This window comes from Eutrigla gurnardus, assembly GCF_963514095.1.
Source record: "Eutrigla gurnardus genome assembly, chromosome: 2".
In the NCBI taxonomy this organism is placed as follows: Eukaryota; Metazoa; Chordata; class Actinopteri; order Perciformes; family Triglidae; genus Eutrigla; species Eutrigla gurnardus.
Genome location: NC_139916.1, coordinates 23,263,475 through 23,286,585, shown reverse-complemented (window position 1 = coordinate 23,286,585; position 23,111 = coordinate 23,263,475). Strand labels below are relative to the sequence as shown.

General features: G+C 43.1%; 2 protein-coding genes across 3 annotated transcripts; one reads left to right on the top strand and one right to left on the bottom strand.

Moving 5' to 3' along the window:
* Positions 1-684: 684 nt before the first annotated feature.
* On the bottom strand, positions 685-9,211 carry bin2b (bridging integrator 2b). 2 transcript variants are annotated; one of them, XM_084038252.1, is made up of 12 exons: positions 8,915-9,211; positions 7,332-7,412; positions 5,716-5,770; positions 5,207-5,301; positions 4,294-4,389; positions 4,062-4,169; positions 3,888-3,973; positions 3,191-3,266; positions 2,988-3,070; positions 2,177-2,852; positions 1,486-1,575; positions 685-1,046 (listed from the first exon to the last, which is right to left on the bottom strand). In XM_084038252.1, the coding sequence occupies exons 1-12, from the start codon at positions 9,005-9,007 to the stop codon at positions 936-938; spliced, it is 1,650 nt and encodes a 549-aa protein (XP_083894378.1). In that variant the 5' UTR covers positions 9,008-9,211; the 3' UTR covers positions 685-935. The 2 variants fall into 2 exon arrangements, with proteins under 2 accessions (XP_083894378.1, XP_083894377.1); XM_084038251.1 differs by having other exon boundaries at positions 685-1,049; positions 8,915-9,206.
* A 1,718-nt stretch (positions 9,212-10,929) lies between these two features.
* Positions 10,930-22,848, top strand: txnrd3 (thioredoxin reductase 3). Its single transcript, XM_084040050.1, has 16 exons — positions 10,930-11,262; positions 11,892-11,952; positions 12,778-12,887; positions 14,143-14,250; positions 14,391-14,463; positions 14,591-14,710; positions 14,858-15,000; positions 15,473-15,588; positions 16,120-16,345; positions 16,697-16,789; positions 17,316-17,392; positions 18,778-18,934; positions 19,428-19,535; positions 19,784-19,879; positions 19,996-20,130; positions 21,713-22,848. The coding sequence occupies exons 1-16, from the start codon at positions 11,146-11,148 to the stop codon at positions 21,773-21,775; spliced, it is 1,803 nt and encodes a 600-aa protein (XP_083896176.1). The 5' UTR covers positions 10,930-11,145; the 3' UTR covers positions 21,776-22,848.
* Positions 22,849-23,111: the final 263 nt, after the last annotated feature.

Sequence of the window (23,111 nt, the reverse complement as noted above, 5' to 3'; positions counted from 1 at the left end):
AAGCCTGAACCCAAGCAGCCAATTACAGCGATCAGCCTGAAAGGGCCATGAAACAGTGTTGCCATCTCGCTCCCCCTTTAGGTGCATCAACCAGCCGGCTGTGTCTGTGTGTAGTCTGCTGCTCCGTAGAAACCTCAACACCAGTTAGGTTCTCATTTACACACAATAGAGCTGCCAAACTAGAAGCAAGCCCCAGCTCGGTGTGTGTTTTTTTTTTAAATTTTATATACAAGACAGACCTTTTTTCCATAAACCCCTCAGAGTAAATCAGTCAGCGTGTCTCACTTTCCAGGTCCCGACAATATTTTCACATTCCATCTTGGTGAATCATTGTAGTCCTTTCTCGAGCGCAGGCTGTTTATCTGCACTCTCGCAGCAACCATTTCCTTTATTTACAAAATGCTAAATCCCACTTACTGTATGTTATCTGCTTCTTAGATTTGAAACTGAATAAATGTCATTTGCTGTATTCACATACATCGTCATCGTCTTCTCTTTTATTCAGAACTTTATTAGGACATTTTAGACAGGATCACAGCTTCAGTATTTAAAAACATGTTTTTGTTTCAGTGTTTCACAGAAAGACTTTAAAAAAATACAATAAAAGCAAAAATATTGTAACATTCAACAATCAAAACATCTCTTACAAAATGTTCCAAATCTTTTCGGGATTTTTTTTCCCAAGTTGCAACATCATAGCATGTGAGGCACCACGTGGGAGTCGTGCTCATCTGTTTGTACAGCTTCTGCACCCACAACACATGGGTTCACTCCCTCTGTGTGTGTGTGTGTGTGTGTGTGTGTGTGTGTGTGTGTGTGTGTGTGTGTGTGTGTGTGTGTGTGTGTGTGTGTGCGTGCGTGTGTGTGTGTGTGTGTGAGTCACCAACTGCACGAAGGAAGAAGAGTGTATTACAGACTGGGGAGTGACTATTGCCTCACTCTGCCTGAATTGGCTTGAGGAGTTTTTCCGAGAAGATCCCAGAGTGATTTTGTAGATCTCTGTGCTGGTTCCAGCTCTCCTCCCTGATCCCCTTCACCAGGCCTTCCTGCTGCAACACACAGACATTACACACATGTAAGATCGTAGGGAAACAAACCCACCCTCCGATCACATACTTGGTGAATGAGGGTTTCCTTTTGGTGTGATGTCCTGCTTTCTAAGGGACCAACAGTTAACTGTCTGGCACTAAAAGTTCCCGGCATAGAGTTTCCCCTGAAGAGCCATTCAGAAAGCTGCTGAGAGACACTTTCACTGAAAGAGTGTAATTCTGTAAATTTAAACAGAATATCAAATAAAGTTCAAAATTAAAATAAACGAAATTAAATGTATTTAATTATTTTCAAAGTCCAAATTAAATAAAAAAAAATGTAAATCCTGTTTTTAAAAAAATGACTCAAACAGACAGAACCAGTTCCCACATTATACTGGTCTATAACAACATATTCAAGTTCACAGCTCTACAGTGCAAACTTGTGCACACAAACCTCGGTGTCAGCGATCACCAGGATGACGTCTCCCTGTTCAAACTGGAGCAGGCCATCTTCAGACGCTGCGTGGCTCTCCAGCGCCACCCCCTGGTGAAAAACAGGACAACTTTAAAAGGTCAGTTCAGCTTAATGAGCACAAAACAGTTGCAGGTTTGGAGATGACGATTTCACTTGTGGTGCTCACAGATTGGTTTGTGTCATTCCAGCCCAACGAACCCCTAATACATTTTATCAAGGCCGACAGGAATGGAGAGAACACACAGGCAACAGTTTCCATAACTATTTTTTAAATTTTCTTTTAAATATTAAGCACAATATAAACGTGTTTGCGACAGCTTCTTTTCTGCAATAATAAGGAAAAATCATTTTTTGTCGAGGGAATCAGAGTTTATTCTATAGCTTCTATAGCTCATCCCTGTAGCACTCTCTTCATTCAGTCTGTTGAAGTGAGACTATCTAACATGTAAAAAGAGATAACACATGTTTCTTCTGACAAACAACAAGTTGAACTCATTGGCATTGAAACAAATTTGTTTGTTGAGCGTGTTGCATTGTGGGTAATGGAGGCAGGTTTTCCACGGAATTAGAATGCATTAAATAATAATAAAGACATAAAGACAATATTGGATCTGATTCAGTCAAACATATTCACCAAAATGTTAGTCATCCTTGAATCAATGTTATGTACCTTGTATAGGAAGCCTGGTGGATTGTGGGAACTGGAGTCATCTCCTGAGTCAGCCGTCTCCTGGTTGACGGACGCTTCCTCCTGCTCCTGCTGCTCCTCCTGCTCCTCCAGCTCCTTGGCAGTTATGAGGGGTCTATCTGTGCAGCGGAAGGAGAGGCGAGGGGCGGGTACCGGTGCAGGTTTGGGGTTTGCTTCCTCTGATGGTGGATCACTCAGAGTCTCCTGTTCTGGACTCTCACTATCTGCAGAATCGGAGGGGTTGGAAGCTTCCTGACTTGCAGCCTCTGACTTCGGTACACCCACCCCGGAGTCATCGGACTGGTTCGTAGCAAGTTCGGCTTCTGCTTCTGCCTCCACCTCCTCCGGACTGTGACTCCTCGTGCTCCCGTCGCTGGTGTCATTGTCGCACACCGACTGCCTCTTAGGCGTGTTGGTGCCGCTGGAGCTGAGATCCGAGTCTGACGAGTTGACATCTTTGGACGGGGCGACACTTTCTTCCGGCTGCCCGGTTTCTTCAGAGTCGCCTTGAGTTTTCTGGACGGGGGAAGAGGGCACGGCGTCTTTTCCGTTTTCACTGGAAGAATGGAGGGAGACGTGGTCGGATGGGAAAGCTGTATTGCAAGGGATGGGATTGGAGATAACCAGGGACTTCCTCGGCTTGGACTTGCTTGACGAGCTTGTTCGAAGAAAAAGGACATTTGTTATGTTTGGCTTGCATAAAGCATTTTATAAAGAGGTATTTGTTATTAGTTCTCCGGCACACTGAACTAAATAAGGCATGCTTGTTGGAAACACTACCCACAGTGCTTACCTGTTCAGACCCTTGATGATGAAAGCTTTCCCTGAGTGCTGAGTCTCCAGCTTCTTCATCACATTGTACAGCTCACGGTTCAGCTGCAACACAACGCGCAACATCAGCACACGGACCAATCCGGTGCACAAATCTAAATCGACAGCATTTTACATTCCTAATATGAGAGTGAAAAATAAAAAAAGGGATGTTGCACGTCTTACCACACTCATTTCCTTATAGAAGACATCTCTGAGGTTTGATATGTTTTGGAACACCGTCACATAGCAACCTATCCGGCTAAAAACACAAACAGGCAGCTTCTCAGTTTCATTCAGTTCCTTCACAGAGCCTTCTTGATTCAAAATACAAATGTTCAGTTACGTTTTCTCTGGAAAACATCCGCTATGAATGATTCCGGTTGTAAATTTACAAGCCTGAAATGCATATTTACACATTTGACCCATAGTTTACTTTATTTTTTAAAGCTTTCAGTCACGAATAGTATTAATGTATATTAAATTATTTTCCTGTAAGTGGAAATAGACATGTTTTTTTGCATTAACTTAGTGATGAAGTAAATGTTGAGTGCATAATGTGTTATCAGTAGAATAATAACACCATCTTTAGATTTAGCCTCAATGTGTCAACTGTTACGCAACCAAAACAGGAACAAGATAATGCTTTTGCTTTCTTCAGTGGAACCGAAGTAACCGTTAAAGTGATGCAGTTAAAATGATGCAGTGTGAGAGACACAAAAACGACTACAAAAAGAGGCTTAACAACTATAAAGTCTGGCACATCTGCAAACACTTCTCACATATTGAATGTTCTAACCCTTTCCTTATTTAATCATGAGCCAAAACTCTACCATGAGGTTCCAGTAAGTCTTATCTGGGACCGTGTTAGTCTCAACCACACCTCTGATAGAGAATAGGCAGCTCCTCCCTCAGCTCCTTATTTATTTCTTCAAAGACATTCTGGGTTTTGTTGAACTCTTCTTCTGCCTGTTGAAGAGGAAAACAAGAATCTTCAGTTGAAATCACAATCAGCCAACACATTTCTGTGCTGCGTGTACCGTCGCACTAACGTTACCTTTGTTATTTTGGCTTCATCCTTTTTCTTGGCACTCTGTAGCGCCTCCAGGTGGTGACGCGCCGAGTCGTAGTCCACCAGCTTGCGACCGCGTTTAGCTACTCGTTCCTGAAACGCAGACAAGAGATGCCGAAGTGAGCGTGTCGTCCGCCGGAGAGAGGAGGGGTGATCTCTACGCTCGTCGTCAAAATCACTGATTCGAGTTGGGGAGGGAAACACAGCGTCAGGTTACCTTGACCTCAGGGAACTGGCTTGTATAGTTCTCCATGGTGCGGACAAGCTGGTCACTTATTTTCTCTTCGTAGTCGTTCCACAGCAGGTCTTCACTCTAAAGGGACACATCAGTGCAACAAGTGTCTCTAAGTACCAGACTTCAACCAAACCAGAAACAAGCTTTCAGCAAAGGAGGATAGGAATATGTGAAAAGAAAAACAGTCCATGGAGAAATTATCATCGTTTCCTTCAATAAAATAAATATTCTAACCACGTGTATAAAAAGTGGACGTAGTTATCGGGATGTCAGCCATTGGTTTGTGCATCACAGCGGAATATTTCACTTGCGAGTGGAAATATTTCAACAAATTAAAAAAAAGGCTGTCATTTGCTTCATTACTGTTGCGTCATCCGTGCCGCCCAGCATCTAATTAGCTATCTAGCCTGCAAAACCAGTATTGTTGCTGTCCATCCCTTTATGACCACACTGTACCCTTCTTATCATGACTCCTTCTAGCAGGTCGTCACAAAGCTCACAATCTCAAATAGCTCATGAGGAGCTCAGTAGCGCAATGAATCTTGGGATAATTTGGCCCATCCATCAGTTGGATCATCCGAACGCCGGAACTGAAGGCCTCTTTCCCAGCTGCATTTGAAGGAGTCTTCAAAATGGGAGAGCCTCGTCAGAGCAGCTGTGACGCGTTTGGTCTTGAAAGCCTTTGATGCTCTGAGGAATGCTATAGCATCATGTTAAATCTACGCCGTGAAGAATTAAGGCCTGAAGGCAAAAGGGAGGTCTAACCAGACCCAGTAGAGGTTTGTCATGCTAAATTAGATCAATGAATTCAAACTTTCCTGGAAATGAGCCCGACTTCTAAGTGATCAGGCATTCGGCTCACAGATTTATTGTCCAAGTAAACTTATGAACGTACCTCTGTGATGACAGCGAGATCCTCCATTCCGTTCCAGTCCGGTTCGTAGATGTCTCGCAGCGTCTGGGACAGCCGCTTGGACGACTCGTGCACGGCTGCGGAAATGTAAAATTGTAAATCATTCCCCCACGAGCAAATTATCTTTCAGCATCAGCAGCACGGTGCATTGTGGTATTGTTTTTTAGAGTTTGTGCCACCGTTGCTACGCCCACCCACACAGAGAAGGTCAGAACAACACTGGTTTCCTGACCGGAGCTCACAATGCAGGAGCAATAGCTGACCACACCAGAAACTCAGCCGTTCTCTGGCACACCAGTCACATACGCACTGCTGTGCTTGGCATTTCCACTGCGGGATTCTTGTACAACGTGGCAACGCAGACGGGATTGCAAAAGTCCACACAGGATCCAGGAATAGAATAAATCCACTTCCCCATTATTCAGCACCGCTCCGGAGTCAGAGGGTGGTTTTTCTGTTGGACTGGAGGTCTGCGTGTGCTCTCGACCTACCTTTCACTGCTGCATGGTGGGCTTTCACGTCTTTAAACAACCGGCCTCCATCCATCTGTGTGCAGCAGCGGAACACAAAGCAGAAAGTACATTCAGTGACAGAAACAGCCATTTGTGCTTCATCGTTTCCTTGACAACCTCAAACTTTAAAATCACTGGTTGCTTTTGTTTCGAGGGTAACTTCTTTATCATCAAGCTCTGAGCTGCTTTCAATCCACCATCGACAGACGACGGCGTCTGGTTTAAAGTAAATAAACGTTTGATGTGGTGACAAGTGAAAGCAGCGTCTCGTCTGCGCTGCTGCTCCTCGGCAGCTTCCCGCCAATTTGTACTGTAGTTGCAGCATAAAAGATGAGCCTTGGTTACTTTTCCCTAACTGCAACAATAGCGGCAACAAGTGAGTTACAGGGCAACGATGAATGCTGAAACAATGTAACAAAAGTAGGAATGAGACATAACATCCTTGCTGGTTCATTCAATTTTAAAGCAATGTCCTCCAATATCTAGGTGTGCTAACATTAGCACACAAGCTAATGTTAGCACACTCTAGCAACAACCCCCTCGAGTGAGGCTACGTTTCATAGCTTTTGTATTAAACTCATCATTTGTAAGGAAAGTTGTGTTAAGTTCTCTTTGCCATGTTACATTAGCCGTGTCTCCATTCAATTGGCTCCTGCATTTTGACCATATTTTGAAGTTTGAAGTGAATAAACTCGGCTACAGTGTAGTTTGGTCACACGTTGGCACTGCAGGGTACCATGGCTGTAATCCAACACAAAACAGAGTAGAAGAAGAAGTGGTGGTCATAAACTGACCATCTAGCTCATAGATTGATAGAAATTATAGAAAAATGGGAATTCTTCAGGAATTTGTTTCAACCGAGCACGTTTGGATTGTTCTTTCGTGTCAGATTGGTGATGTCCGGAGACGTTATGGTAATATCCAAGAAGACGGCAGAAACAACTGATCAACACACGAGTTAAATGTAAAAAGGATTTTCATTTTCCATTGGCAGAAAACCACCTCAAAGCGAGCTTAAAAAACATTTCTTCACAATTGAGGAAGTTATATTGAATTTTGTTGTTTCCATACAGCTTTTCGAACTTAGATCATTCAACAATACTAACATGTGAATGGAAACACGGCTGTAGTCTCACTTTAAATCCTTCCAGACAAAAACAATTCTTCCGTTCATGAAGATGTGGGTAACCCTTTAAATGGATAGTGTGTTGAATCTGAGGATGCACACACACATCTTATTTCTTTTAGCATCAAGGCCGAGGGAGACGCTTGTGTGTATACAGATATGTAGAGGAGATGAAACCAGCAGCATTTATGCAGAATGGATAAGTAAATAAGAAAGGGCAGGGTCTTGCTTTAAGTATATCCTGTTGTCAAGACCGAGCTGCTTGTCTGAGTGTGTGGGTTGGCATCACATCAACTCTGTCCTTGTTTTGTAGACTCAGCATTGTTGAATTTAAATGGAGGTGTTTGGTTAAGGTCGATCAAATGAGCTGTGTGACTGTAAAAGTGGAATAAAGCAATGTGCATGCCACTTCTTTGAGTCTCGCGTAGATAACCTGTATGATATTAAAAACGGTGACGTGTCGGTGTACCTGTTGTTTGTTGAGGCTCTGGAAACACAGCTCAAACTGTTCATCCTTGGTCTCCATGGTTTTGCCCAGTTTTTGAAGGACCTGAGAAAGGACGGCAGAGACGGAGTAAGATTTCAACATGATATAGACATACGTTTCTACTTTGACACAATTCACAATAGGCTTTTATCTTGAAATCATTGGATTTTTATGCTCGTTACAAAGAAAAGGTCTGTAATACATTGAAATTACGTGGAAATAGGATGATACAATGTATTAATGTAGCCCTACCACTGGGCCAGACCCCTCCATCACAACAAGAACCGGACCCCCAGGTTTGCATTATCCACAACGAGCATAACATACCCGACTCTCTGACCAAACTGTCTGCAAGTGAATTGAATTGTGGTTAATGTAGGCACCAGGCTATGAAGAGGTGTTATCTCTGGCTCTGCTGCATCAATTTTTATACTTTTTGTGTTAAACTCGCCATCGTGAGTCTTGACAGCGTTATAGGACTGCAATGCTAAAGTGGCGGCCTACTCTTTGATGAGCAATTCAGCCATTTAAACTCATTGCAGATGGATGTGTGTTTGTGTAAAGAGAAGGTTCAGTACAGAAACAGGTTTTAAGACATTTATCAACATGGTCAGGATGCATCGGGATCTAGACGGAACGTTCCAGCACTATAAATCGAAACAAATGAATGCGCCACACACTCCTGCACCTCCCCGAAACTCCCCTCGCATACAGTAACAAACTAGTGTCCTTCACAGTCCACCGCACGCAGATGTTTGCATGACCTTTAACTCTTAATCTACACCGAAGGCCAACATCGAAGGAGAATTAAAAAAAGGCTTCATCCCTGAATCCCTAAAATAATGTTCGGTCCTGCGACTTCAGAGTTACATACAGACTTGTGTGGCTGCTGTTGCTTTTTAAAAGGTGGAGCAGTGGAACCAAACAAGACAACCACAAACTGAGTGAGAAAGCTTCACAAACAAGAGGAAGTGCACAGACAGGAAGTGGCAGCTTTGTGTGTCCACAGACAGCTGAACAGTACTGAACAACACTTGATCACACAGGGAATGTTGCTGCCTGATTCATATATTACATTAACAGCCAAAGGGCTTAAAGCCATGAGTCAAATGTACCGTAACTTAAAAAACAGAGGAGGTGTACAGTGTGTGCTGCCAGCAGAGACAGCTTTGCCTCTCCTGCTATCACAAGTTCTCACAGCAAACAGGCTCGACGTGATTTCAGCCTCGTATCTGGGAGGATTTCATCAGGAGTTCCAGCTCGACACGGGGCTGAATAACGGGACTGAAAGCAACTGTAGTTTCTCCTCATTTCTACGACCTAATCCTGTCTGAACGAGCAGCTAAAGCCCTCCAGACACGCCTCACATTCTCAGGACCACTTTGGCAGCCTGATCTGGAAGAAACCCTCAGTTTAGAACATCTAGTGAGTCAATACCGCAACTAAACAAGCGCGATCAACACGTTTCAGAGCAGAACTAACTCATGACTGCGGTTCTGGCGCACAGATCAGGAGTTCAACGGGCCCAAAGCAACTTTCCATAAAAAGGGGGGTTTCTGGCTCACCTTCTCCTGGGCGCGATTCAAAGACTTCTGGACTCGTTTGGCGAGGAATCCGGCTCCGGCCTGGAGGTTTGGGCCCATCTTGTTCTCCGCCATCGTCAACTTTGTTGGTTCTTCTCCTTCTTCTCTCGTTTCTCCTCAGCCAGCAGCGATCCTCCTCCCGTCCGCTTCCTCTTGAGAAACTGCGTCGCGGCAGCTCACGAGCGACTTAAATTCGAGTTGACGGAGGTGGAGCAACAGTGCAAGTGTACAGACACACACTGGCGCGCTCATACACACAGACGGGCGGTGTTAAACATCAGGCTCCTGTCTCAGCGTGTTGAAGGAGTCGCTGCGTGTCCTGATCTGCTCAACCAACGTCCTGTGAAATGTTGCGAAACTGAATTCCGCTCCCAAGCTGCTGCTGCTAGACAGGTGGAAGTCACCCAACTTCACTCACCTGGAAAGGTGCGTCGATGACGTAGCTCTCTGATGACGAGACCTGACTCAGCAGCGTGACGTAAAGCAGCGGAGCCGCGGATGAGCACGTCCTGGATGATGGATGCTGCCTTCACGTGTGCCTCAAAATGATGTGTTTTTGTTTACGACCCCATTAGGATTCAACTGTCCAAGTCTGTGTGTGTTCAAACGTTAATGGCGCACACGCAGTCACAGTAGCAGATAGTGATGGAAGTGTCGTTTGATTGTCATATTTCATAAGTCTAATGTCGGTTTGTTGCAGAGCTGGTCATCGTTGACACTTCCGCTTTTTCCAATATTAATATGACTCACGTGTATGTCCAAACCCAATGTGGCTTTACTCAACAGAAAGTAAGTTATCTTATCATTTCATTGAATTCTCCAACCTCCTGACATAATTAAGCATATTGAGTTAAACAAAATGTTCATGGAAGAGACACTTTTTGTATAAAAAGAATGCAGATTTGTTAAAAAAAATGTTTAGGGCTATAAAATGTAATGTGAAACCATCCAAAATATTCCTTATCCCTTACCAAACTTCTGGCTACGTATAAGTGTGTCTTATCTGTTTGCTTTTTGTAAATGTAAATCATTTAAAGTAGAATCAAGAGGTAAATATTGGAGCATATGTGACTGCCATTAGTTTCATTTTATTAAAGGTGCATTTCCCTGATTTTTGCACATAAGACCAGTTTAGTTCAGACCAGTTGTATAATTAGTTCAGTGGCTCTGAAGGGAGATATGTTTGTTTGAGCCTGAGACAGAAGTCTGAAGGTTGAGCCATGTTAGAAATGAAAAGAAGATTAATCAGAATAACTCAGTCAAAGTAATCTCCGTGAACACTGTTGCGGTCATGTGCAAAATTAATTTTGACACAATACATTCATTTTCATGTTACCAGAAGAATATCTCAGTCAAAGTAATGAAAATCATCAATCGACCCCCCTCGGCATCACGCGACCCCCGGGCGGTCCCGACCCCCACTTTGGGAACCCCTTTGTGGACACGATGCACCTGTTACTTGTCATTGATTATTTTTACCGGCAGAGGGCGGTAGATAGCCGAGTATGCTCATGGGGCACCACTCATAATGTACAGTGGGAATAGAAATATGGGATGCTCGGAGCTACCACGTTATCAATCACCGGCTTACATTCGTTTGCTATCAGTATTAAACTACAATACATAAGTTCAATAGTCTTCTTCGGTTTGCGTCTTTGCTTAATTTAGGATTAGCTGTCTTCCAGAGGCGCCTGTTGGCCCTCTTATTTTTTTATTATCGGCGACAAAAACTAGTACGAGTGCTTTCATTGTTTATGTTAACAGACGTCTCATTAAATATTCTGGTTTCAATAAGTATATTTGCGGGGGAATGATAGCTATTGTGCTTTTACGGCATGTAAATAGGCAGCCCCGTGACGTTTCTGTAGGCTCGCACGTTTTGAAGCACGGCGCTGACCGTGTGGGTGGAGTTAGTCCTGTGGACAGCGACGAGCAACGGAATAAACAGTGACCCCGGTGACACAGATGGAGCGCACCCAAAGTAGCAGGACGAGAAACGGTGGAAGACGTTTGGCGCGGTTGGGAGAAGAGCTGCTGACGGCAGAGGGAGAGGAACCGAGGTCAAACCCGCGGCACAACTGTTTGTGGTGTTTTCAATCACAGAAAGAGCCGTGAAGAGATAGTCGGAGCGGTTTAGCTCGGGGTTTCCTCACTCGCTCGTCAGCCGTCTATCGAAGCTTGCCCAGCGCAGGCGGGCGGAAATAGCTTGAAAAATGCCTCCCATCGAAAATGACACCGGGAAGAATGAACTCAAGTCTCGGATACAGCAGCTTATTGACTCCAATCAAGTGATGGTCTTCAGTAAAAGCTACTGTCCGTATTGTGTCAAGGTAAGGCATTGGTTCTGTCGAGGAGGGAGACCTCGCTTACGCCGCTCGTAAACTTCCATCTTCTCTCACGAAGTACACGGGCTCCGTCTAATTGCTGGGCTTTCCTTGTGCAGCCAGCGACTTGACTTCATTGACGGCTGAACCGAGTCTTTTACTGTAAATTAGCCAAAGCACACAGAACTATGAACGTCAAACCGTTTAACAGAATTCGGCTTCGGTCGATGATTGTTGGAGACAATTAATTGAAGTCACAAACGAGTAAATTGTTATCTGAATGTGATCGCACTTCTTAGAAAAGTGAGTTACATAATTTACAGTTCATAGCTGACTGAAAGTATAAGATGTAGTGTCAACGCAGCAATATGCTGTTATACGTAACATTTAGTTTCTTCTAGCTAAATGGTGTCTTCCGCCAACATCATTCACACACGGAGGTAGATGGCTAACAATTAACAGAATGAAAGGGTTTATTCATACAAAGCTCAAAGTGGCTTTTATTTACGTGGAGTATTTCAGGCTGCTGTGAAGCTTTGCTGAGGCTGGTTGGGTGTTTCTGCTGTCATTGTGCGTGGTGAATATGTCTGACTGAGGGAACGAATACGTACATTTTCACATCTGTTTCTTTGTAGGTGAAAGACTTGTTCAAAGAGCTGAAAGTCGACTGTAACGTGGTGGAGTTGGATCTCATAGGTAAGATGGAGCTGTTACACACGTCCTTACAAACACATCATAGTGTCGTACACCATTGATTACGTGTTTACACACTTAGGCCTAGTGCGTCACCTTGCTTAATTTGATGTGATGTAAATATAAAATGCTTTTTCATGGTTGAGTTTGAATCCATAGATTTGTGCCAACATTGTGTGAACTTGTCCTCCGTGACACCGTAGGGATGTTGTGTTACCCCGGACCGTGCAGCATGAAAACATGCTGAGTCACTCACGGAAGATAGATTGGCCTCATGCCGTATCTCAGTAAAGTCTTCCCTCTTTGCTCTGTCTTGAGTTATTTATGTCACAGTCTCAGCTGTATATTGAAACAAGTAGACAGTGATGCCAGTGATTAATTAACTCATTATTGATTAATTTAAATCAGCATTAAGAATGTGATCAGCATTTATTACAAACAAACACAGCTTCAGTTAAGGATATTGCTTATCAATATGTAGGTCTTACATATTGGGCTAACTTGAGCGTAGAGTCACAATATTTGAATTGTTGGTAATAATTGCTGAGGAAACTTGATTTCACAACATTTACAAAGCAGCATTAGTGATGATTTCATTTTACTTTTGAAAAGCAGGAGGTTATTTGAGAACAGCAATCTATTTGAAGTTTTTAAGTGGAAATGAAGAAACATTTAATTTCATGTCATGCAATGCTTCCCCTTGTATTCATTATTTGAGTATTTTTGCTCATGCTGGTTACCATATGAAAATGAGATGTATTGAAAGAATGGTAAGTAGTGTCCAGTAATCCTGTTAACGTGTACTAACAACATTAACCATCTGTCCAGAGGATGGATCCAACTACCAGGAGATGCTGCTCGAGATGACTGGACAGAAAAGTGTTCCTAATGTCTTCATCAACAAGACGCACATTGGCGGCTGTGACAAAACATTGCAGGTGAGGACCAAATGTGAAGGGATTTTGCTGTTTGGTGCTCAAAGTCCTTGTGTTATACATCAATTGACTCATTCAGATCCCAGGCAGTCAAACCGGTTTGGTTGAAGTTGTTACTCTAGTTCTTTGTTTTGTTCGTTATTTTCATAAAAATAACATGTGAAGTGCAGTGTGCTCTTCCGTCTTTGACCACATAAAAAAAAATACAATAGTATGTCTTTGTCACAGCAACATAGCAGGAATGCAAGGGTGTAACCAAATCAATGCAAATGCATGTTCCTTGTGAACAAATACTAGAAACGTGAGAAAATGGTGATAAAATCCTGGTTCAGGAGGATTTTTGCCCGTGGTGGAGGAAACTGTTTGTAGGAACAGTGAGTTTGTCTGCTCTACTTGGTACGTAGGGACATAGGCAGGCACCTACTTAAATGAAGTGTAGTATTTGTTTGTTCTGGGTGAAACTTGCGCTCCAGATTTTCTGTACCCAACATTTCCATTACAAATGTGTACCTTTTACACCCCTGGTGGATACTAGCTAGTAGCTTAGCTTCATCTTTTGATGGTACAGAGATGGTACAGCCATTTTTCATTTGAATATAATCACTACAAGGACATGGAGCTTTTCATACTCTGAACCTGCAACAACCCTCACAGTCGAGGTTCTGCGTTGTTCTACAAACCAGAATGTTTCAGATTTATTTTGTCTTTGGGACAAATACTTTTACAAGAATTTTTCTTTCAGATCTTTCAAACCAATTCCTATTTGCATGATAGTGTTGATGTGTTACATTACTTATATAAAATGTGGAAAGATTGCCTAAATAAATAAATAGATGATAGACTTTACTTCATTGATGCAGAGCATAGAACATACAATAGATTACTTATCTCACCTCTAGTGTCTGTACTTGGTGTGCCAGTATCTCAGCATCATGTTCCATCTTACATTATTGTTTTATTTTTAATATAGGTAGTTTTTAGGGTGCACCCAACATTTATTCTCAGTATGAACCCCCATTTTCTGCAAATAACTACTTCTAACGGTCCACTGGCTCAGTGTTGACTGCATACGATGTCATAATGAACGGATACGTCAGCAAAATCACTCACAAAGAGAGTAAATAATAGATTATGTTGTTAATAAGAATCACTGTGCAGCTGATGATTGTCTTAGTCATTCCAGCCACACTTTGAAATGAGTTGTACAACATATTGTCACTCCATGATAGACATCAACTTTGTGTGGTGTTTCTGTCAGGCTCATAAAGACGGCAGCCTGCAGCAGCTACTCAGTGGAGAAAATGAAGCTTATGACTACGACCTGATCGTCATCGGAGGAGGATCTGGAGGCCTGGCCTGCTCAAAGGTGACACAATAAAATGCAACACGTTGGCACACAGGGTTACTATAGCCATTAAATGTTTCCACATTCCAAAGGCTGCAGAAAGGTGTTGGTGAATCACAGATGAATGTAATGTGGCGGTATCATTGCTCTGTCCACAATAGGAAGCCGCTATATTGGGCAAGAAGGTCATGGTTCTGGACTATGTCGTGCCCACACCGAAGGGAACCACCTGGGGTAAGACACTTCCACTTTGGGATACGTAGTTGGATACATATGATCCAGGGTATACATTTGAAATTAATTTGGTCTGGTAACTTGACCATTTTCACGCGTTATTAATCCGTTCTGCTGTGGCGATCAGGTCTCGGTGGAACTTGTGTGAACGTGGGCTGCATTCCTAAGAAGCTGATGCACCAGACGGCCGTGCTGGGCACCGCCATGCAGGACGCACGCAAGTTCGGCTGGGAGTTTTCTGAGACAGGTGAGGGCTCAGAGCAGCGACCCCGGAGGTCACGAAGGGGAGACATCACACCGGTTTGCCGCGGTAAATCAGAGGCAAGCCTCGTCAATAGTCACATGTTAGCGTTCCGCTAATTCTACTCATGGCCGTCTGTCTGTCTGTACTCAGTGACGCACAACTGGGAGACGATGAAGACGGCGGTGAACAACTACATTGGCTCACTGAACTGGGGCTACAGGGTCGCACTGAGAGACAAGAATGTCAACTATGTCAATGCCCTTGCAGAGTTCATCGAACCACACAAAATCAAGGTAAGTGAGTACTTGTGATATGAAGGAACCTCAGTTGTACTTGTACAGCGGTTCTGATTTTTGGGGTACAACAACATGCAAACCCCGATTTTAAAAATCTGAACTATCCTTGTAACTGTTATTGCCTGTTTGGTGCCAGTCATATTAGACTTGTCCCTCCTCAAGTTGCTTTCCCGAAACTCTTCACTAATCTTGATAAGCCATCTGTTTTTTTAAATGTTGTCTAGCCTGTCGTGACAACCTTTCTTGCTGTTTTTGTTCTTCAGGCTTTGCTTAACATTTGACATCCTCTTTTGGCTGCCTTCTGCATTTTTATTGTTTGCTTTTCTATCTGTGATCACAAAGCACTTGGAAAAAGTTCCTACCTTATCATTAACAAAAATACTTTGTTTGATGAGTCAGTCAAAATGACTTATTGTAGCTCTGTGTCCCTAGCTTCAACAGTACCTCAGAGCTTTGTGTTTTCTGACAGGCTACCAACAAACGAGGGAAGGAGACATTTTACACAGCGGCCAGGTTCGTCTTGGCTACAGGCGAGAGGCCGCGCTACTTGGGCGTCCCTGGAGACAAGGAGTACTGTATCACCAGGTGAGAGCACAGTGGTAGTTACATGGTTGCTGTAGCATCTAAAGACCAATGGCTGTTTTTACTGGAAGGCCAGATCAGGAGGTGGGTTCAGCAGATGTCTTAAGAAGTGTTTCTTGCCGTAGTGTGCAATCTGAAAACAGAAACATACCCTTTGAGGTTCGGGAATTTTGCATCCTCCTCAGGTGACTTTGTCTCAGGGCGTTCATTAATCTCCTGTTTCAACAGCATGTAAGATTGTCTTAGGTGGATGGTGACTACAAGTAGTCACATGCTGCTGAGTTAGTACAAAGAGTAAAACAATGAACAAAGTACTGCAGTCAACACACTATACACACTATACGGCATATGTAGAAAATACACCATTTTATAAAATGTGCAAGAGAGTTGTGCAAACATTGTGCAGTGTAACCATAACAGCATGTGTTTATACTTGGAAAATGCCTCTGAAATAAAAAATGATCATTTTAGCACCTGCTTCATGTTTGACTTGCTGTCTGTTATCCTCCTTGTCTGTCTGCGTTCGTCCCCCAGCGATGACCTGTTCTCGCTGCCTCACTGCCCGGGAAAGACCCTGGTGATCGGGGCGTCGTACGTGGCTCTGGAGTGTGGTGGTTTCCTGGCTGGCCTGGGTCTTGACGTCACCGTCATGGTCCGGTCCATCCTGCTGAGGGGCTTCGACCAGGACATGGCCAACCGTGCTGGAGAGCACATGGAGGAGCACGGTGTCAAGTTCCTCCGCAAATATGTTCCTGTAAAGGTGAGGGTTAACTAGACTGACAAGATAGTATTTTATTTGAGGCAGCGTTTTTGGTTTCCACACTCAAAGCATGTTTGATTCAATATGGCAGGTAGACAGGTGTATAAACTATCAAACAGGCAGCATTTACTTAAAGTCAAATGTTTTAAATTGGATAGTTTAACAATTTCATCTTACTGAAAGGAACCTCCATTGTTAGCAAAGGCAGCAGACTTTGAGCTGTTGAATTGTACAGATTTATTGTGGTACCATCTTGCATCATGAGTTGTATCTCTCAGCTAGGCATTTAACATAAGAACAAAGATGTTGTGTTATTTTTCTCTGACTTCCCTGAGTCTGTGTGTGTGTCAGGTGGAGGAGCTGGAAGCAGGCACTCCTGGCAGGCTGAAAGTGACAGCCAAGTCCACAGAGACCGATGACATCATCGAGGGGGAGTACAACACGGTACGTACTTACCTGCCAGTTCATCCCTCCCATCTAGTCCTCGTGGAACTGTTGTAGAATGCTGTGGAATTTATTTTGGATGTTTCTTTCTATGGAATCCCAAATCTTCAATATTATACACAGTAACCCACACGGTAAACCTTTAAAAACTAAAAAGGCTTCTGATTCTAACAACCGAGCCAGCTAACCAGCTAGGCTGGCTTATTAAGATGGAAGTGTTCTTGCTGCTCTTCGCTACAGAAAGTGTCAGTTTCAAATAGCAAGAAAGATACCGTGTTGTTCTGTTAAACTCACACAGGGTTACCAAACTGTGTAAAATGATTAATATGAAATAATCCAACAAAGACATTAATATGTTGCAGGACCTTTTTGTCTTTTCTCTAATATTTGCTATTTTTTTATGTATTTTTTTACATTTTGTCTCGAGCCAACATTTAGCCGTTGGTGTGTTTGTAACCTGCAACTTGCCTGCAGGAATGAGGTGAAGGCCGAGCACTAAACTACAAGCTGCTTCTTTGTTCTTCAGGTGTTGATAGCAGTGGGCCGAGACGCATGCACAGACAAGGTGGGCCTGGACAAGACGGGGGTCAAAGTCAACCCCAAGTAAGTTTATTATGTCTTTGTATATCTTTTTTTTTTTCCCTACATACCCCCATCCGATTACATGGGCTGGCCTGTGCCTTTAAGACTTGTGGTATAGTCATGGTGATTCAGCAGTTATTGCCTTCCCATGGCTCTCGGCAAGGGTGGTGTGTTGGAGGATTAGTCAGGAGAGGTTTTATTGTACATTGTATCAGCTGATTCTGAATGCCATGAAATGAATTATCTAAGACCTTTTCATGCTGGTGTTTCATTGTCTATTATGTGATGTCTTCCATCAATACATTACACCACTTTTTACTGCTTAAATTAGCAAAACTAGAGATGAAGTTTTAAAAAATCATATAAAGTTGTATGTTTTGCACTTGATTATTTATGCCAATATTAGAAGCATAGGAAATGTAGCATTATCTTTGATCCAGTATTTTTGAATGACTGAGTGATTCAGCGTATAAAGCCAACAGGGATTAAGACAGCATGAGGCCAGCGTAAAAGAGCATTTGGTGGGTCACATGGACCGAGTCTTATGACCTTAGTAGTACTCTAATGAAGCTGAGAGACAGCGAGGGAGCTTATTTATGGTTTTTATAAATACTACAATAGTTATGTGTCTCCATTCTGCCCAACATGACCTGAGGCTCGGTTAATTTGGCTTCTGCCTTGTGATGGATCACCTCTTCTGCATTTATAGAGCTGCTGTGTTGTAGCCTGAAATGACCTAATGGACCAACAATCAATTAGAGGAAACGTGACGTAGCGCTGAGCGGTTTATATGAATAATGTCAACTACAGTGTGCAGAGATGAGCTGCGGATGGTGCAGCGTCAATATGTCTGAATGAGTTCCGCCATTTTTGCCATCAGAAAATATTTAAAACGACAGGAAGGCCCAAACTGTTTTTGATCATTGTCTTGATCTAGGACTGACTTTGACAAGAAGAACCAAGAAATGTTTGAGAAGAGAGAATTTTTTTTTTTTTTTTTTTTTTTTAATATAATATAAAAAATTATACCATCCAGTTCCTTCAATACTGATGTGACGGCACCTTCAACATAATGCTGCACAACAGGTCTTGTTGTCCTGGTTGAAAAATACCTCAAAAGTGATGCTCTTAATGCCTCAGATGTACTTTCTGTGGGCAGCTGCCGACTTTTTCAGGTCACGCAGCCTGTCAGATTTCAAGATACTGTAAATCTGTCTGAAGCAGAGGGGGACCAGATGCGTTTCCAGAGCAAATCAAATATGTTTTGCAGATTGTCTGCCCATATATCTTGTTAACCTAAAATATGCTGAATAAGTCAGGAAATAGTTCATCAAAATTGGGTCAATCAGAATGACAGAAGTCCAAATAAATGTGTGGGGTTTTGACCTCTGCATGCCGTCCTCCAGGAATGGAAAAATCCCAGTGAACGATGAAGAGCAGACCAATGTTCCCCACATCTACGCCATTGGAGACATTCTGGAGGGCAAGTGGGAGCTGACACCTGTCGCCATCCAGGCCGGCAAGCTGCTGGCACGTCGCCTCTACGGGGGAGCAACACTCAAGGTACGTCTGCATTACACTTACAGATACCATCACAATAACAAACCGTTTAAACACAGTCTGTAATTAAACGTGAAATGAATCGGACGTTTCCTTGATTCATAGTAATGACGATACTCTAGGTAATGAGGTCATATAGTGATGAACATTAAAAACATTTAAAATGCTGATTGCTCCCTCTCTCACTGCGGGGAGGGTTTGGGCAACTGTCAGCTGTGGCCTCAGGCGTCTGCAGCGATGATCCGCCCTGAAACGCGGGCCCGTTTCATTAGTCATGCCTTGTGGGCGTGGCTTTTTTTGCTGTGTCATCCCCATTCACATCTATACAACCCGGCTGGTTGATCCTTTACAGCACAATTGTTTATCTATTATCTTTGCTTAAAATAGTACCAGATTTATGCGTTTATACATTTTTAAATGTAGCCTACAAAATCTTCATAGTATAGTAGTATTCCTCTATCGTAAAGCTCTCGTCATGAATTGTCTGTCTGTGCAGTGTGACTACGTGAACGTTCCCACCACTGTCTTCACCCCACTGGAGTACGGCTCCTGTGGCCTGTCTGAGGAGAGGGCAATGGAGCTCTATGGGCAGGACAACCTGGAGGTAACAAACACTCCACCTGAATGATTTATTACCCAGCGGCTGCACCTCAGAGTCATCCTTGTGATGGGCTGGATTGAATTGCGTCCCTGAGACAGGGGTTGGTTATTTGGGTTCCAAAATTGAATGTAATAATGTTACAAAAAAATGTTTTTGCCAAATGTCTCCTTAACTCATTCATTGCTTATATAATGTGGCTTTGCTGTTTACATTGTAATCGATCATCACTGTGTTTTTGGTGCTGTGTTCAGGTGTACCACAGTCTGTTCTGGCCCCTGGAGTTCACTGTGCCCGGCAGAGACAACAACAAGTGTTACGGGAAGATCATCTGCAACAAACTGGACAACGTAAGATTATTACTTCTGCTTACAAGTATCAAATCGGGGCCCGTAGCAACCGATCTTGGCACCCTCGCTGTGTCACATGAATGACCGTGTTTCTTTGTTACTCTGTCGCGCTGTAGGATCGAGTCATCGGGTTTCACTATCTGGGTCCAAATGCTGGAGAGGTGACGCAGGGCTACGGTGCCGCCATGAAATGTGGCGCCACCAAGGAGCAGCTGGACGGCACCATTGGCATCCATCCAACCTGTGCTGAGGTAGACGTCAACTCCATCATTAGATATATATTTCTGAGTTTTACAGTCACATCATGGCCGATAACCGTTCTTGGACTGTGGTGAAGTAAAATGGATTTGCATGGCTGACTGAGCAACTCGTCAAGCCTCTCAGCTCTGTTTCCTCCAGTAGAAATGTTTGCTTTTGGGGGAAAATATAACCGTCGTTAGGACATTTTATTGTGGAAATTCAGCAAATTCCTTTGAAGGAATACAAATTTATGAGGATTATGAAACAACACGGAGAGTCCATATTCTGAAGCAAGACTCGGACGTTCTTACCTTTCACGAATGTGAAACAGACTGCCAGACTCTGCTCCGGGTCAGTAGGATCCCAGGTCCTCTGCCTGAGCAAATTTGTTCAAACTTGCATCGCTACCAGTCTGTGTACTTTTGGTGCAAAATATTCTCAGGTGAGTATTAAGGAGCACACTCACTGACTGTTGCCAAGCATGGCTCTTATTTCAGCGTGAGCCTGGGGGTTGGGTGGCTTAATTCTTAGGCTTACAATAAGTCTGTTTTTTTTTGTGTGTGAAACGGTCTAACATGTGCTGTGCTAATCTGAGAGCAAAGTAGCTGCATTGGTGATTAATTGGTGCCACAGTAAAAGTTTGTTCTTCATTTGGATTGTCAGTTTAAGGTCTTTTAAGGATTGCATTCTGTTGACGAACAAGCAGGAAATTACAAAATGCTGTAGAGCCAAAAGACTTTTTGCCCAACAGACGTGTTGAAACAGAACTGTGTGAATGTGGATGTCCTCTCTCTGCATTGTAGGCTGATCTTAAAAGATTTGCTCGTGTCCCACAAAAACATTTATGATGAGTTTGTTGTGCCATGCTTATGAACCTTTGCTTCCTCCTGAAATATTTCCTGCTCCCTCCAGTCTTAAATCTGTTTGAATGATCTCGTTGTGCCGACACAGATTTGATCAGAATATGTAAAGCAGGGCAGCCACAGGCAATGGTTTAAAGTATTAGCATGTCTGTTTTAAAGCCCTGACTTGAAGAGCTTTTTTTAATCCTGTTTAGATCTTTGCAGATCGTAAACTAAGTGAATATTCAAATTTCTGTTTTATCTTTCTACCCTGATACACGCTGTGCAATAATTAGCTGAATCAAAGATCTCACCATTACACATTGATCATGTTAATGCAGTAGGTGATAATTGCAGCTCATTAAGCTGCTCAATCGTTTCATGTTTTACATAACTTGCATTTCTATTTTGCAATAGTGTTGTGCCCACCTAACTTGATTATGAATGAATGTAGGATGCTGTTGATTGAACCATGTCGTGCCCCTGTCCAGTCATCGCAACAGCAAAAAACATGATCACTTTCTTCACTGGACCTTGTCGTCTTTAGTTTCGGACCTTGTTTTCTCCAAGTAGTTTATGCTGAACTCCACCAACCAACGTAGCACTAAGAAAAGTATCTTAGTTCGACCAATGATGTTTGTAAATGTATTTTTAGAATTGTTAAATTTCAGATAGGCTTAGAAAATGTCCAACGTGTGTTCCTGCCTGTAAATGCTGCATAATAAAGGTACTTTTTGTCTTCTCCCTTTAGATCTTCACCACTCTGGAGGTGACCAAGAGCTCCGGCGGAGACATCGCCCAGGCCGGCTGCTGAGGTTAAACCCTGCTTGTTTAGCGGGCTGCTCTCATATTAGACTCTCATACCAACCCCTCTTATCTAAGTTCTCAGTCCACCTTTGAAGCGCAGCCTCACCTCCAGCTGCTCAGCTTACAGAGCAGCTGTTTCTCAGGACAAACCTAACACCGTGGCCAGCGTCTGAATGAGCTTCGAGGTGACTGAACGAACCCAGAGCTGAAGACCTGCGAGTCTCTGGCTCTGGCTGAGGTAGTTTAACATGAGGGCAGCCTGCTGAACAGCGGGGTTACTCTGCTGATATTCCTACTGGGCTCCACCAGCGTGTCCTTCTCAGAGGAGCACCGAACACGTGTGTGTTTGGGCTGTTTGTGACGTCCTGGCCCGTAACCTCAAATACAGAGGTGGGCGAGGATCGATGTCCCTCTGCAGAAGCACCTGATGGTGGCCCAAACCCTTCGTCCAACCCCCAACTTCAAACACTTCTCATTCACCCCAAGTATACACACTTAAGTAAAAGATTAAAATTGGCACACAACAAGGGTTTGAATGTGTGCACGGCTCTGACCTCTGGGCCATCTTAAAAATCTTAGGTTAGATGTTAGGTCTCTTCTTTAGAGCCTTGGTCATTTCCTCTTACCAGGTTGTTGGGATGAAATTGAGGTCCATCAATATTTGTCTTCACTACGTGCAGGCACCAGGGTTTTTCTGCCTTAAAGAGAATTTCTCTAAACAAGTATGCAGAGAGATCAAGAGCCGGTAAATCTGACCCCTTTCAAACCTTGATGTGCTGTATCGCAGCATTTCCAGATACAATTTAATGGAAAAGCCTCATTGGAATGAATGTTGTTTTAAAAACAAAACAAACAACATTTTCACATGTTTTTCTAAATTAACTTAATGCTTGTTTGTTGCATCTTGCGATCTGTCTCTGCTTTATGTGTATGTAAAAGATATATTCAATCTTCTAGAGGGCTGTGTTCTGACTGCTGTCGGTGAGTGACTTTGGTCTTCTGTATAAATGACTTGTTATTTGGTGTCAAACCACTGTAGATTACTTCTCTATGATTTAATAAAGGATGAATTCACCTTCAGTCTTGTCGGACCTTTTCACTTGTTTCTCTACAGAGGAGCCTGCTTCTTTGTTTGTTGGCAGTCGTAAACTGGGACCGCCAGTCCCTCATAATAAATGATGCAACAGTACATCGGTCATCTGTTCTTAAAGAACCGGTTATAAAATAATAGTCAACCCTTTTTAAGAGATAACAATCCATTTCTTTCTATTTTAACTAAAAAATGTCTTACTAGGAAACAAAATACAGCAAGCTTACATCAGCTAGTACAACCATTTTCACTC

Coding starts and splice junctions, on each gene's coding strand:
- bin2b (XM_084038251.1), bottom strand. CDS start 9,007: ATGGCGGAGAACAAGATGGGCCCAAACCTCCAGGCCGGAGCCGGATTC. Junction 3,267..3,887: donor CTGCCTATTCTCTATCAGAG/GTGTGGTTGAGA, acceptor TTGTGTTTTTAG/CCGGATAGGTTGCTATGTGA. Junction 1,050..1,485: donor TGGTGATCGCTGACACCGAG/GTTTGTGTGCAC, acceptor TGTGTGTTGCAG/CAGGAAGGCCTGGTGAAGGG.
- txnrd3 (XM_084040050.1), top strand. CDS start 11,146: ATGCCTCCCATCGAAAATGACACCGGGAAGAATGAACTCAAGTCTCGG. Junction 11,263..11,891: donor ACTGTCCGTATTGTGTCAAG/GTAAGGCATTGG, acceptor GTTTCTTTGTAG/GTGAAAGACTTGTTCAAAGA. Junction 17,393..18,777: donor GGGGTCAAAGTCAACCCCAA/GTAAGTTTATTA, acceptor GCCGTCCTCCAG/GAATGGAAAAATCCCAGTGA.